The sequence below is a fragment of the Alosa alosa genome, chromosome 6, assembly GCF_017589495.1.
Source record: "Alosa alosa isolate M-15738 ecotype Scorff River chromosome 6, AALO_Geno_1.1, whole genome shotgun sequence".
In the NCBI taxonomy this organism is placed as follows: domain Eukaryota; kingdom Metazoa; phylum Chordata; class Actinopteri; order Clupeiformes; family Clupeidae; genus Alosa; species Alosa alosa.
Genome location: NC_063194.1, coordinates 19,092,649 through 19,107,948, shown reverse-complemented (window position 1 = coordinate 19,107,948; position 15,300 = coordinate 19,092,649). Strand labels below are relative to the sequence as shown.

At 43.8% G+C, this 15,300-nt stretch overlaps 1 protein-coding gene across 3 annotated transcripts in view; it reads left to right on the top strand.

The window, feature by feature from the left end:
* Positions 1–15,300, top strand: part of LOC125296230 (cation channel sperm-associated auxiliary subunit gamma-like) — a 147,729-nt gene that overhangs the window by 77,322 nt on the left and 55,107 nt on the right. For all 3 annotated transcript variants that reach the window (XM_048246015.1, XM_048246016.1, XM_048246014.1), the window contains 2 exons: positions 10,903–10,950; positions 11,199–11,340. In XM_048246015.1, coding sequence (XP_048101972.1) covers positions 10,903–10,950; positions 11,199–11,340 — 190 coding nt within the window. The remainder of the gene's footprint in view (positions 1–10,902; positions 10,951–11,198; positions 11,341–15,300) is intronic.

Genomic DNA, 15,300 nt, shown 5'->3' with positions numbered 1-15,300 from the left:
TGATTTTTTTTTACTACACTAACGAGGTTGAAATATAGCCTTTGCCTACAGCATCTCCTTAACAGTAATGTTAACAAAATGACAGCATTCATATGACAAAGGAAAACGAATTCGGTCACTCAAGACTGTGCCACAGCAACCAGTGTAGGCTACATTCCTACCCAATAGGCTACTCGAAGCAGATAGCGTTGTCTGACGGTCGAGTGGGTTAATGCACGTATATCCAGAACAGGTCTGCAACTTTCAGGCAGTTCTGAGTTCGAATCTAGGCAGGAGCAGAGCCATATAAAGGCCTATTGTTATCATTTTTTGCAAGGTGTTGCTCCTGGCAATACTTGTTTATAAGACGTTTGGTGATTAATTGATAGCTGTTTTGGGACACGTTAAGCGTTCTTTATAATGAGCGCATACGGGGAACTGTAGGCTACAATGATTGCAATACAAAAATATGTGCGTGTTAGTTTAGTTAGTTTTGTGATTTTTGCACTTTTGCCTCATTTGTTTTCAGGTTTGAGGGCTTTTTTGGCAAGATTGACCTTGGTAGACTCTGCATATGTTATTTCTCCATTATGGAAAATAAAGTCAATTTTCGACACACGTCTGTTATTAGTTCAATAAGAAGTGTTGCTTGTTAAAACATGTGACTAGTGAAACTCAAATGATTTTAGAAATATTTAGCCAAAGCCAAAAAGTGTTAGAGAGAAGGAGGCGCCGGGTGCAGCTCAGATGTCTTCTTAATTTTCTTTATTCTTTAGTAAAAGGTGCAGAACATTATTAAACTTTAAAGACAGAATAATGCGCCCAGGCACAACTAGGCTACTTGTTGTTTTCTTTTACTCGGCTATCTATATATGGTTATCAGCACACAATGTTGGGCTAATTCACTAGTTATGGATATCACAAGTTTAAACAACGAAAACAGAAAGGATGGAGACAGCAAAGCTAGAGGAGTTATTCCAGATGGGCAAGAACAAGGTAGGCAATTGGTGTGCTTGTCAGAACGTTAGATTACAGCTGTTTAAAGCCAGATGTCACGGTACGCTAGAACAAAACTAAAGGTAACTTTAGCTATAGGGCTGTATCAATTTGTCCAAATTAATAGGTCATCGTAGACGTTGTTGTTGTATTATTGCATGTGGATATTGTTATGCTATGTAGGCTACTTTTTGCAATGCACAGACCTAAAACCGGAAACGGACAAATATTGTACACGCGTGAATTCGCTTTTTTTGGGGTGGGGGTGGGTGGGTTACCATATCTCTCATACCATCTCTCTCTCTCTCTCTCACTCACACACACACATACACACACACACACACACACACACACACACAGTACCTTTCTTAGCCACAGTTAATTTTTAGTGGTGATATGTGTTATGGACATTGTTATGCACATTATTGACTGCAGTTTATTCTCATCAATGTCAGTCCATGAATGCACATTGATCAGTTGTTAACTAAAACTGTAGGCCTAGAAGTTTCATTTGAAAATGTTACTGTTGTAGGCTGTTTGTTTTTATTTCAGCCACACTGTTTTAAAGTGGTTAGGACCATTACACACCAATTTTGAATAAGCCATACTGCAATACCGATTTCATGGTTGCACCATGCACATGTTAAGCCGATTATGTGGCCCCTCAGTAACCTATAAATTCAATGATGTGGGCTCTATGAAAATGAGTTTGACACCCCCTGCTCTAAAATATCTGTCCTGGCCTGGTTGCACCGGATTGTGGCCAAACGACAGAAGCGCTGGAGAACCCTCCTTTGTCTACCAAAAGTGTTACTTTGTGGCCCCGCTCCCCACTGCTTGTGAAAGAAGGGGGTGGGGGGAAGGGGGTTTAACGTGAAAAAGCTTAATGTCCCAAAACGGCAAAGTCATAATGGTAGGCTACAGGAAGTGGGGGGAGGGTATGGGATGACCAGAGCCGTCTTCGCTGTGCTATTCAGAAAGCATCTTATTGTCTTTCCAGGCGCACACAGCTCGTTATAGCCTATCGAGTGCCTTAGCAGATAGGCATGCTCTTGGGTTTGGCCTCACAGCGAACTCAACCCTCTTGTTGCTTGCAGTTTGTTAAATAAAGCGATGCAGATTACATTATTTATTTCTGATTAATTGCGTCTTTTTTGCAACATCTGCTTGTTAGGCTGGGCTACTGTCAATGTCCTGTACAGGTATATGTTCAACAATTGCTGGTGTAGGCCTACAGGCTATAATCAATTAGGGACTGTTCGTTATTTATTTAAGGGGCTACCGGAGGAGTTTTGGGAGCGTTAGTCAAAAAAGACGTGACCCTCCCTCGCCAGCAAGACATTTTTCTGACACTCCAAAGTGATTGAGAAAAAACGCATGACCCTCCCCAGTCCCAACAATTCAGGCTATTTATGCCTGTCTACTGGGTCAATTTGGGAGCTTGCATGCTACGACTCCTTCCTTGAAATGCCTTGAAAAGGCTGTCGTTTGCACAATTTCACAAATAATCACAGGGACCGAAACAAACCTGTCAACTTTTCCCGGGTTTATCGCGTATTTTAACTTTTTCCTCGCTGTCTTAGGAGGAGATGCAGGGCCGTCGCGAGGGGGTGCATGAAATCATGCGATAGCTTACTTTACACATAGCCAAGGCTACCGTCGGTGCATTTTAATAGTAGCCTAGTCTAATAAGCTACACCAGCTTGTCTTTAAGAGGGGAAATTGTATAGCCTATAACATTAGCTGAGTATTTGGCCATATGGTGTTTATCATAGGCTACATCATGAAACCAAATAGTGTAACAAAGGCTTAACACTTTAACAGGGGAAATTAATTGGGCATGAATCATTGTGCTGAACGGTATTTGTCAATGCAGAAACACACGACATTCAAACTGATAAGATGTGCACTATGGAAATTGGTCTGTAGGCTAACAATGTACTTGTACAGGTAAATGTTCAACAATTGCTGTACAGGCTATAATCAATTAGCTAAATCATTTGTCACGCTGTTTAAATTCGTGCTACATTCAAACGCAAAAGGTGCTTTGATATATTTTTCGTTTGAATGTCGGAAGCAGGCATGCGCGGCGTTGCAATGAATGAGGATAATTGGTTTTATCTGCAGATTTATTTTTTGCATTATTTTGAATATGACTCGCTCCAGTATCAAAAATAGTAGTGGCAGAACTCCAAAGTGACACCTTGTGGTTGTTTGTGTCAACTGCAGTTTGTGCCATTTCTGCTGAGAAAATGGGGTGCGTGATTCCTGAAGGAACCCGTCCAAACTTAACGGGGACCCACTGTATGACCCACGTTTTGGTCTCGTAAATTAATTTGCCCTACTTCTTGATTGCAATCTAGTCAATTGACTGCTTGACAGGTTATTTTTATTTTTCTGTACAATAAACAAATACATCTGCTTTATGCCGCAGAATTACGCACTTGGCCAGCCTATAGAACGGGCACATTTTGGAGAGAATAGAGAATGTAGGCCTACGCACGCAGGAATCTGTAGGCTATTTCTGGCGGGTTACCAGCAAACAATGTAACTCACGTCAAACGTTTTCTAAACAATAAAAACAGAAATGCAGCAGGCAGCAAATGTAGAAGAGTCATTTCCAATGGAAGAACAAAATGCTGAATGAAGCCCAAAGATATGAAGGCATATCTGGCAAGTTGTTATTTTATGAAGACGTAAAGTTGCGCTATAGGCCTAGTCAAGTTTGCAAGAAGGAGACATAACGCGTGAGCATGCCACATTATCCACAGCTGTGGTAGTGGGGGTAAGAGGATTACTGTTAGCGCAGGCTTTATAAAAATTCTTCAACAGAAGGCCTGCCTCGAATGCAGGCTTGCCCAAAATAGGCTAAAGGCCTGTGGTTTGCGCAGCCTACAGTAAGTAGGCTAAGGATCTCAATTCTCTGTTTTACCCCTTCCCCTATCCCTTCATCTTACCCCTAGCCCTTGTCCCTCGAAACCGAGTGGCAAGACATAGGGGTGAAAAATATTCCCCTGGGAAATGAGATACCACTAGCCAACCAATAATGGAGAGCGGGATGATTGAAACACTTAACGTAATTTAGATTGTATGCGGTATGATGATTTTTTACGAGTAAGATGTTTTTGTTGCCCTACGCGCACTGCATGTTCTTAAATAACAATGATCATCAGTAATATACGACCATTATTTTGTTTAAATGGGCTATGCATTGGGTTAGACACCAGGGGCCATATTCACAAAGCCTTTTATCTTACCACTAGGAGTAGGCTACTCCTAAATAGCAATAAAAGATTTTAGCTAGGAGTTTCTCTTATTAAGTTATTCACAAAGCCTTTCAGACCTACTCTTAGTAAGGAAAAATGACAACTCCTAAACTAGGAGTCTTCGTTGCTATGGATGACGTCATTACTCATGCACGAGCTTGACTGAAGTGACCACCTTGATTGGCTGATGATTGTAACGCGGGAATGATTCCAAACAGTGACATGTCTGAGAATGTGTGTGCTACACAAGGACGGAAGATGATGAATAACTAAATAAAAAGGCCTAGCCTAGATGAATCAAGAGTAAGGCAAAACAAATAGCCTAGTAGCCTAATGAAACATACGGATTGATGCAGTATCTTTGTAACATTATTAAATTAATCTGTCACTATGCCTATGCCTACGTTTGCAAAGAGGAGAACATTTTAATTTGATTCACAATAACGTTACATTTAATTTATATGTTGACATGAGTAGCCTAGTTTTGGTTGTTGTTGGTGGCGTTATTGCATGCTAGTTATGCCTACAATGCAAAATTGCTTCCTCGCGATTGGAAGCTCCTGTAGCCGCATAGGATTTCAAAGCATCGCTTTGAAAATAGGTTTGTGAATAGGTCTTAGTGAGTTAGGAGTCCTCTCGACTTCTTTTAAGCAGTCCCAGAGGTGGAAAGTTGGGATTCGTTGGGGGCAGGGCCGGATTAACAATTCATAGACCCCTGGGCACAAATGTCTGATGGCCCCCCCTGCCCCCCAGTCAACGTGAATCGGGTGGTCAGTTAATAGGCCTATATCGTGAAGATTTTTTCTTGCCATCTAAGGCACAAGCGCATCTGTGTGGCCAAGCCTCACCAAGTAGCCCGTTTGTTTACAACTAACATTACATTTAATTAAACTGCTTATAGGCTATGCCGAAATAGTTTTCAACATTTTGAATATTAGTGTTGGGTGAATTAGGAAATGTTCTCAAAGTAGCCTTATGGCTGAAAGCTGGGATCCCCCGTCAAGCAATATAACCATACAAACGCGCGCACTCATTGTTTCAAAAGGAGTAATTTCGGCTTTGTCAGAACTGAAGAGCTGTGGACGACACGGCACGGCATGCCCAATTGAAAATAAATTAACGCAACGCAACACAACACAGACCCCGCTTCTCTCGGCCAGTCACTGACATGAACGTAAAACACAGAACCCGCTTCTCTCACGGCAATCACTGACAGTAGCCTAGAATAAATGCATGGGGAAAAAAACTTCCCCATGACAAAGACATCGTAAAACACTGAAAGTTAATATTTTGTCACTATAACATACATCTGTCCTTTGTCAAATGTGTTATGTTCCAAGTAGCCTAGGGCGTAATTCTGCTTCATAAAGTTGAACAAATACATTTGCTTATTTCACAGAAAAATATAAATAGCCAGTTAGGGTCTACAGTGCAGAGTTGGTAAGTTATGGTAGGCCAACTTGGAGTGAACATGCAAACAGGGGAAATTCTTTCTCTAGTAGCTGAGTAGCCTCAGGTGCGCACGTAGACATAAGGCCGAACATGCAAGCACCAATGAATTGTGCTCTCACGACAATCACGCTGTTAAACTTAAATAGGATAACATCACTCTAAGTTCCCCTTCAAGCAATGAAAACGATGATTTGAAGACATCGGTTTCGTTGGAAGGGCAAGGGGTAGCAACAGGGCAACACAGAGACAGGCCCGATGGAAGGGCTGTTATGAGAGTATTAAAATATGGGATATTCTACTGCAGTGGTCCCCGAGGGCCAGCTCACTATGCCTGGCTCTAAGAGAGGGCCAGAGACTCGAAGTATATCAGTAACCATAAATAGCTTAGTGCCGTGAACAACAGCAGTGTACCTTAGTTGAATATTCATAGGCTACTGCAATTTAATACCATTGTTAGCTGTGTTTATGTTGCCATCATGTCATATCAGTGTAAAAAGTAGCTCAAATGAAATAATATTAATAAAAAGACTTTTCCCAAAAGCATTCCCAAAAGTATTAGCAGGGAGTCCCAAAAGTATTTTATTCAAAAATGTGTGAACTCTGAACTCTGTGTCTTTGCATACACAGCTCAAGTTGTGAACAAGCAATATCCTACAAATAATTTAAAGTTCTCAAACTAGGAGAGTTTTATGAAGTGCTGGCAAAAACATCTGAAATGACCCACCATTCTAACTTTCACTCACCTGATGAGAACTTTGTGAACGAGTGAATAAAAATAGAAATAATTATCCCAGAAAGTCCCAGAAATATGACTTGAATAGAAGTTAGTTATTAACAATTAATTGATAAACTTCTAGGATACTTTGAGCACTGATGCAGTCAGCATAGGCCTCTTATATTGATTGCAGGTAGGCCTACATTTCATTTAGTTTTCAATGGCAAACGCGAAACAGCGCCAAGACAACCACCAGTGGACAAAAAGAGTATTACATGTGTACTGTTAACACTCGCCATAAAGAATGAATGGGGGAAATTACGGAGTTTATAGTTTGACGATGTCGTACTCCCGTGCTGGCCAGATGCTATATACCACGGACATGTTTTGGGGGGCCTCCCAAAATGAGGTGGCGGGCCGTAGTTTGGGGACCACTGAATTAGGCCCACAACACCGCCAAATGCCCCAGACTCACCCCCTCCACACTCATAATACAACAAATACCAAATACCAACCAATTCTTCAGTCATTCCTCTTCATTGCTGTGTGCTGTGCGTTTATGATCCAATCAGCAACATGACCACATAGACCACAAGCCCTTGAAGTGCTTTGTTTCACAAGGCCTAAAAATTAAACTTCCTTGCAATATCAATGAGCGTGTTTTCATGCCGGGAATAAACCGTTTTGAATCAGTTTATTTCCCAAATTTCGTTTATGTCAATATTCCGTTTAACCTGTTTACATGCAAGTAGAATGTCACCTTTTAGCATATCGACCTGTTTACATAGCAATCGGCATTATTCCGAATAAGTCAGCAACGCAACCCATAAATGCCCAACGTCATGACGCAAATCTCCGCTGGTGGAATTCCCTTTTTTGGCTGATAAATACAGCATCTTCAGGGTCTTCCACCTGTATTTCACTTGTTCAGGTGTATGTCGATAGCCAGCCTTAAATCTTTTTTAACAACGCTATTACGACATTTTCTCCCTTCGATGAACTCCATGATATTTGCATGATTGCAAGACATGAGTTTGTCTCCTCATCTTTCCAAAAGTGTGTGCGTTGTTTTGCCATGATTAGGAAAGTGTGTGAGAGGCAATTGGTTCATTTTATCCTAACTCTGTGCAAATTGAGCATGCGCAGGTCTACAACACTCTTCCATCTGGGAGCATATTCCGTTTAGGTTGTTTTCATGACCCAATATTCTGGGTATAATATAGTCAGGACTGTTCCTTTGTTCAATGTGCTTGTTGAACGATGCTGGCAAGTGTGCCCCTGTTAGTTTCCCTGTCATTGTGTTGTACCTCTTTTCTCGTTGACTTGGTTGTTGTAATCTCACCAGAAATTGCTGCAGCTGGCTGCCTTAATGACGTTCTCTGAGCTGTTAAATCTATAGAACATTTAAATGGCAATGACATGGTAATCGCGATTAGCATTTCAACGCCTACAAATGGGCGAAGTTGCTAACGTTAATGTTCATCGGTTAGCTAGCCAGAAGGCTAACATGACAGATAGCTCGTACATGACTTCAGACAGTGCTAGTGAGCGGAGCTGAGGGGTGCGAATATCCTGCAACTGGCTGTCCACTTAGCTGCTCCTACGCTCAAATTCGTGTCAGGACGTTCCGCTCAATTTTGCTCTCCGCTCAATTTAAAAATCCTCCTGCTCCAGTAAAATCGCTCCACGCTCGCTCCAATTTAAAAGAGGGAGAAATAATCTACAAGCCAAATTGTCACCTTAAACAGAAAACGTAAATCCTAAAGAACTAAGAGCAACTGCAACATATTTCACTCATTTTAAAATATAGACAAGTGCAACAACAGACGTTTTTCTTTGCTCTGCATGTGTTCCCGTAGCACACTCTCATGTTTCCGCAAAATGTCTTCTTAGACAAAATGAAAATTAATCTTTACTCACTGAAACAGTGTCACCACATGGTTGTTCTTGCTCTACATTATTAGTTGTATCTACCGTAAATCCTCAAATTATGGCCATATTTATTTAGGCTGCACAAAGCACAGGCCTTTATTTGGGGAAGGCTTGCATTCGTGGCAGGCCTTTATTTCTTACGTGCGTTTTTATTAAGAGTGTGACGCCCCTCTGCTCCCCCTACGGGCCGTCTGCCGTTTTCCGTGGTGGCCACACAGGCAGGTTGCCGGCTTGCAGTGGGGAGACTAATTAAGGGAGATTGGCCTCACCTGTAGGCCTATATATCATCGCCATCCCTTGTATCATTTTTGACACACAGCACTGCAAACTTACATTACTTCAAATTGGCCAGCTTCCCTCGCGTAACATCACGCAACTTTAATTTGTATTTTTCCAGTGACGCTGCAACGATGTTGCAATAACCCAAACAACCGGCAGACGTCTCTTGTGAGCAGGGTGTCTCGTAAAAAGAAATGGAGCCTGGAAAACCCTACACAGACTTCACTACAGACTTTAGCAGACTGGTTTAGAAATAATTTAATAGCCAGAAATATGCCTGCCCTGCCCTAATAAAGAAATATTTGGTTAACTGCGCAGTGAATCCCATTTGCAGTCAGAGAAGAAACGCAGGATCTAATGAAACTCCGAAGTTTTTCTCCGTTAAAGTGTAACGATGATAGACAGACATCATTTGACAAAATATAGAGCATATTAACCTGTTTGCTCAGCCAAATGCCTTCCTCGTCCCTGTTATCACGGAGTTACAGGGATAAATGATTTTTGATGGTCACAAGTTTACTTCATTACGTTTATTTTTTGATTATTAAAAGTGTTTTTCATTTAAAGGTTTGACTTCATGCTTATTCAGAAGAGCATTTAGTTTCCCCAATCCCAGACGCTCACATTGCATGTTTGTTTGTAATGGATGCAACCTCGCGCGATAATGTGTTTGACGGCAATGAGTTGTTAACAGACATGAACCCAGACATAGCCTATAGCCCAGCAGCAATCTAGGGACTGTTGCTACTTATTGAAGGGGCCACCGGAGGAATTTTGAGTGCTTCAGTCAAAAGTTGCATGACCCTCCCTTGCCTGCTAGAAATTGTTCAATGACCCTTCGACAGAATTGTCAAAAAGACATGACCCTCTCCTGCCAATTGTCGCTGTCTTCCGCCCGCGCTGCTTTGCGCCACAGCCACACTCTGTGATAACATTCTTAAATCAATCTTTCCTTTGCATGCTACCAGTCCCTTCCTTTTCAAATGTGTTGCGCCTGTTTGCACAATTTCACAAATAATCATATGTGATTATTAATATGATAATCCCTGTGCACGGGGACCGAAACAATGTAAACAATTTTCCGTGGTTTATCACGTGATTTTAACTTTCCCCCCGGGCTGTCTTGCCGCTTTAATGTTTTCCCCTCAGAACAGTGGTCCCTAAACCACGCCCGCAAACGGGTGACCCGCCACCTCATTTTGGGTGGCCCCCCAAAACATGTCTGTGGTATATAGCATCTGGCACGTGGCTTTGACATCACAAACTATAAACTCCCGTAATTTCCCCATTCATTCTTTATGGCGAGTGTTCAGTAATAATTTTTTTGTCCACTGGTGGTTGTTTTGGCTTGTTTAGCGTTTGCCATTGAAAACGGAAAGAAATGTAGGCCTACCTGCAATCAATATAAGAGGGCTATGTTGACTCGTAGTGCTCAAAGTATCCTAGAAGTTTATCATTTAATTGTTAATAACTAACTAACTTCTATTCAAGTCCTTATTTCTGGGACTTTCTTCGCTTGAACTCTCATAGTTTGAGAACTTTAAATTAAGGACTTGTTAGCATGAGCTGTGCTCAAGACACAGAGTTCAGAGTTCACACATTTTTGAATAAAATACTTTTGGGACTCCCTGCTAATACTTTTGGGAATGCTTTTGGGAAAAGTCTTTTTATTAATATTATTTCATTTGAGCTACATTTTACACTGATATGACATGATGGCAACATAAACACAGCTAACAATGGTATGAAATTGCCGTAGCCTATGATTCAATGTAATGGAATATTCAACTAAGGTACACTGCTGTTGTTCACGGCACTAAGCTATTTATGGTTACTGATATACTTCGAGTCTCTGGCCCTCTCTTAGAGCCAGGCATAGTGAGCTGGCCCTCGGAAGAAAAAGTTTGGGGACCACTGGCCTAATTCAACAAAAGCCCAATGAAGGAAGGTGTCTGCTTGATAACCAGTAAAATGCTATCCAAGGCTGCTCTGTTGGTGATGTTTTTTGCCCACAAAGGTTGCCTTGTCTGTGATTTTGTTTCTGATGGTAAATAAGCTTGGTTGTTGTTTCACCACTGTGGGAAATCCCCTACACACACAAGGAATTGTACCTCTCCTTTGTATTATCTGAAATAGCCAGTCTATGTTGTTAATCTTGGTTAATCTTTTTAAGTCTGTTGTATAAAATGGATCTTGTCCAATGACCACATTATTGTGTTGGGAAATATACAAATAACTATGTGCACTTGACTTCTCACAGTAGAATGTATTTTGTATTTGTAGATCAGAATTTCCATCTACATGGCAAGTTACCCAAATATGTCCCAGAGGGTAAGGACCCCATTTGTGGAAATGTGTCTTATTTGAATAGCTGTTTCTGCTTTTGTGTAGCTCTACTGCTAGACAAAAGTCACTAAAGTGTGTGTGTGTGGAAAGGGACTCATTTATAGTTGTCAACAGTATGACATCTGACAATGACCAAACAATTGGTGATCATGTGTCTTATTTGAATAGCTGTTTCTGCTTTTGTGTAGCTCTACTCCTAGAGAAAAATCACTAGTGTGTGTGTGTGTTTGTAGATACCGGGGACTCATTCATAGTTGTCAACAGTATGACCCCTGACAAATCCACCGCAAACAATATATATGTGATTATGATTGGAATAGTCTACAACCCCAACAGTGGCATTCTGTACCTCTGGGGCAACTGCCTCATTTGCTCGTAAGTTTCACTTTTCTCATACTCATTCTCAGGAAATTGTCAGGATCCTTCAGGGACTGACTGCTTGTGTGCCACCCTGGTGGCCATTTTGTATATTTTTCTGTGTCATGTGCTCTGTGTTTACCTGTCTGTCATGTGTCTTTGTCTCCGCTCGTCCCCTTATATGGTCTGCACTTACTGTCTTGTTAGTTTCCCTCCGTTTCTGCCCTCACCTGTTCCCCGTTATTGTCTAGTTGGTCTCGTCCAGAAAGTCAACATGACTTTTAGGAGGGATATGTCTCTAATAGTTGTAGTAATAATTTCAATGATATTTTTATTTCATAATAAGTGTGTTTATGATTTCAATTAGTTCAAAAAGTGTAATATATTTGTTTTCTTTGCCAATCATTTCTTATTTATTTAAATAAATAAATACATATTTTGATGATTTTTTGCTGATGTTTGTCCATATAGGTGGTTAAAATCAAATGACAATATGTTTATCATAATGCCTAGGTTGTGCTGAAAAAAAAGATATAAGATAGTCAGTATTGCACTTTCCTGAGACATCTTGTGATGTCACGAGAGGCTGCGTCCTGGAGGAAACTCCACCCCTCAACACACGATATCCCAACACACCTGAGACCGATCAGGGCCTGATGAACTGAAGGGCTTTTTAAGGCTCAGAGACACAGTTGGTGTCAGAGTGGGGTTTGGGAGACAAGCTTCAAGTTGTGCTCTCCCTGGAGGTATAGACCGTCAAAGTGGCCCTTTCCATGTGGATTATCTGAAGACTGGAATACTTACCGGACGACTGAAAGACCGCTGGATTGGCCACGGGCTGCAGCGCTAACTAAAGTAAGGCTAAAGACTGTTTTCAAGAGGACCCGAGGGAATCAGGATTATTATTTCACCGTTGAAGAGATTGTTTAAGTTGAAGATTGACCTTATCCTCAGTTACCCTTTTCTGTTAATTCCCAAGAACTTTATTAAAATCCTTCACTGTATTCTAACCTTGTGTCCTTGCACTACTTGAACTGTCCCGCTGAGAACCGTGTATCCTTTCATGATATCACATATGGTGGAGAATGTGGGCATAGTTCAAGCGCTAATAGTGCATGTCAGAGGAGGACACTGAACATTTGATCTCCCAATTTTCCAAATTGGCCGTAGGCCTCCCACAAAACAAAATGGAGGCAATTTTGAAAGTCCTGGTGGCTGGCCAGCAAGCCCAGACGCAAGCGAACGTGGCTCTCTTGGAGGAGCAAAAGAGGGGCAACCTCCTGTACACCGAGGATTGCAGAAACAATTGGCCGTCCGTAATGTCCGCCCAGTAAGGGCGAGTGATTTTATATCCAAGATGGGGGGCCACAGATGACGTTGAGGCGTACCTGCTCGCCTTTGAAGCTACAGCCACTAGGGAAGCGTGGCCCAAGGTACAGTGGGTTGTACTGTTAGCCCCCTTTCTGTCGGGGGAATCGCTGAATGCTGTCCGGGACCTGGCCCCTGACAGGGCGACTGACTATGATGCACTGAAGACGGGGCTCCTCAGCAGAAGTGGGCATGGCCCAGCGTTTCCACAGCTGGACCTTTCAACCAGAGCAGCCTCCTCGTGCACAGATGCACGAACTTGTCCGGATCATGCGGAAATGGCTGGAACCGGAGAAGAGTATAGCAGCTGCAGTAGTGGAGGCCGTTGTGGTGGACCATTACTTACGGGCCCTGCCTTATGAGGCGAAACGGCTCATCAGTCAACAGGCCTTGACAACAGCGGATCTAACCGTGGAAGCTGTAGAAAGGTACCAGGCCACAGCAGAGATGCTTCGGGCTTCCAGAAAGGAGCCCCGGAGTGTGTCCCCACCACAGATGGGAGGAGCCCGTCCAAAGAACCCCAAAGTTTCCAACCCAGCCACTTCAGGAGCTGTCCAGGCTCCAGGGGGAGCCAGAAACCAGCCGGCACCAGGAAGAGTACACCGGGAGAGCGAAACCTGACAGTATTACCGGTGTGGGGAGATGGGACACTTCTCCTGGCAGTGTGGGAAACCGGCGGGTGGTTCTGGTGGGTTCATCCTGTCTGACCCCAGGGAAAGTCCTCCCGGTTTCCTGTGTCCATGGAGACACCAGAGACTACCCCACCACTGAACTCACAATGACCACCACCAGGGGAACCATACTCGACGGCGGGTGTGGTTGATTCCCTACCCGTTCCTGTCCTAATTGGACTAGACTGCCCAGCCTTTCACCCACTGTGGAGGGAGACTCAGGAGAGGAGAGTACCTCGGAAGCGGAGAGGTAAGACTTATCCTGAGAATACGCAAGTGCAACCCTCAGAACCACTCACTCCAGCCTGTGCTCTTGCAGGGATGGCAGGTGCCCAGGCTGATTCAGAGACTGGTCCCGACACGGGGGAAGAGAACATGGTCCCAGGAAGTGCTCCAATCTTCAGCGAAGAAGACGTCCAAGGCACCAAAGAGCTTCCCCCTCTCACAGGCCAGTATGGTACAGCCCAGTTACAAGATCCCACTCTTGCAAATGCTTTAAGAAATGTGCAGGTGATGGAGGGAGTGGTGCTAGGGGATAGGACAAGCCCTACCTATCCCCATTTTGCAGTAAGCTGGGGGTTAGTGTATCAGGTAGTACAGAAAAATGGTGAAGTGCATGAACAGCTCCTCGTACCACAGCCCCACCGGGCCACCGTACTCAACCTAGCACACACCCACCCGCTAGGGGCTCACCTAGGGGTAGAGAAGACGAAAGAGAATCTTGCAACACTTCTTTTGGCCAGGAGTACACAAAGACATAGAGAACTACTGTTGGGGTTGCCCTGAGTGTCAGCGGGTGGCGGCAAAGCCCACATATAGAAACCCGCTCATTCCCTTGCCCATTATCGAAACCCCGTTTTGAGAGGATTGGACTGGACATCGTTGGGCCCTTAACGAAAAGTTCCAGGGGACATCAGTACATTCTTGTCATCCTGGACTATGCAACCTGATGTCCTGAGGCCATCCCGCTGAGGACGGCTACGTCCAGACAAATCGCCAAGGAGTTGTTCCTTCTCTCAACTAGTCTGGGGCTCCCGAAGGAGATATTGACAGACCAAGGGAGTCCATTCATGTTCAAGGTGATGAAAGAACTCTGTGCTCTGCTGAAGATCAAACAGCTGAGAACGTCAGTCGACCACCCCCAGACCGACGGGCTAGTCGAACGTTTTAACAAAACACTAAAATCCATGCTGCAGGAAGGCGATCACGGAAGATGGGTGCAACTGGGATCAGCTGTTTGCGGTGAGAGAGGTACCTCAGTTGTCTACTGGTTTTTCACCCTTTGAGCTCTTGCTTTCCTACAGACCCCGAGGACTGCTAGACATCGCCAAGGAGGCCTGGGAGGAGCAACCGTGCCGACAGCGGACCCTGATTAAGCATGTCGGGGCCATGAGAGAGCGAATGAAGGCCGTCTATCCCATGATGCGTGAACACATGGAGACTGCTCAACGGCAACAGCAAGCCTCCTACAACAGATCTGCTCAACCCAGAGAGTTTAAGTCTGGGGACAGAGTGCTGGTCCTGGTGCCAACCGGTGAGTGCAAATTCCTGGCAACCTGGCAAGGGCCGTATGAGGTTATTGAACGTGTGGGAGAGGTAAACTACAAGGTGAGGCAACCTGATAAATGAATGATGACTTGATAGACTCCTTGGGGCATGCTCGCTTCCTAACCACTCTTGACCTCACCAAAGGCTACTGGCAGGTGCCCCTGACCCCGGCGTCGAAGGAGAAGACGGCCTTTGCCACAACAGAGGGGCTCTACCAGTATACCCGGCTCCCGTTTGGTCTCCACGGAGCGCCTGCCACGCCTCCTCGCTCCCCACAAGAGGCATGCAGCGGCATATTTGGATGTTGTCATACAAAGTCCAGATTGGGCCATCCACTTACCCCAAGTACAAGCTGTGATTGATTCACTCAGGGAAGCGGGGCTCACGGCAA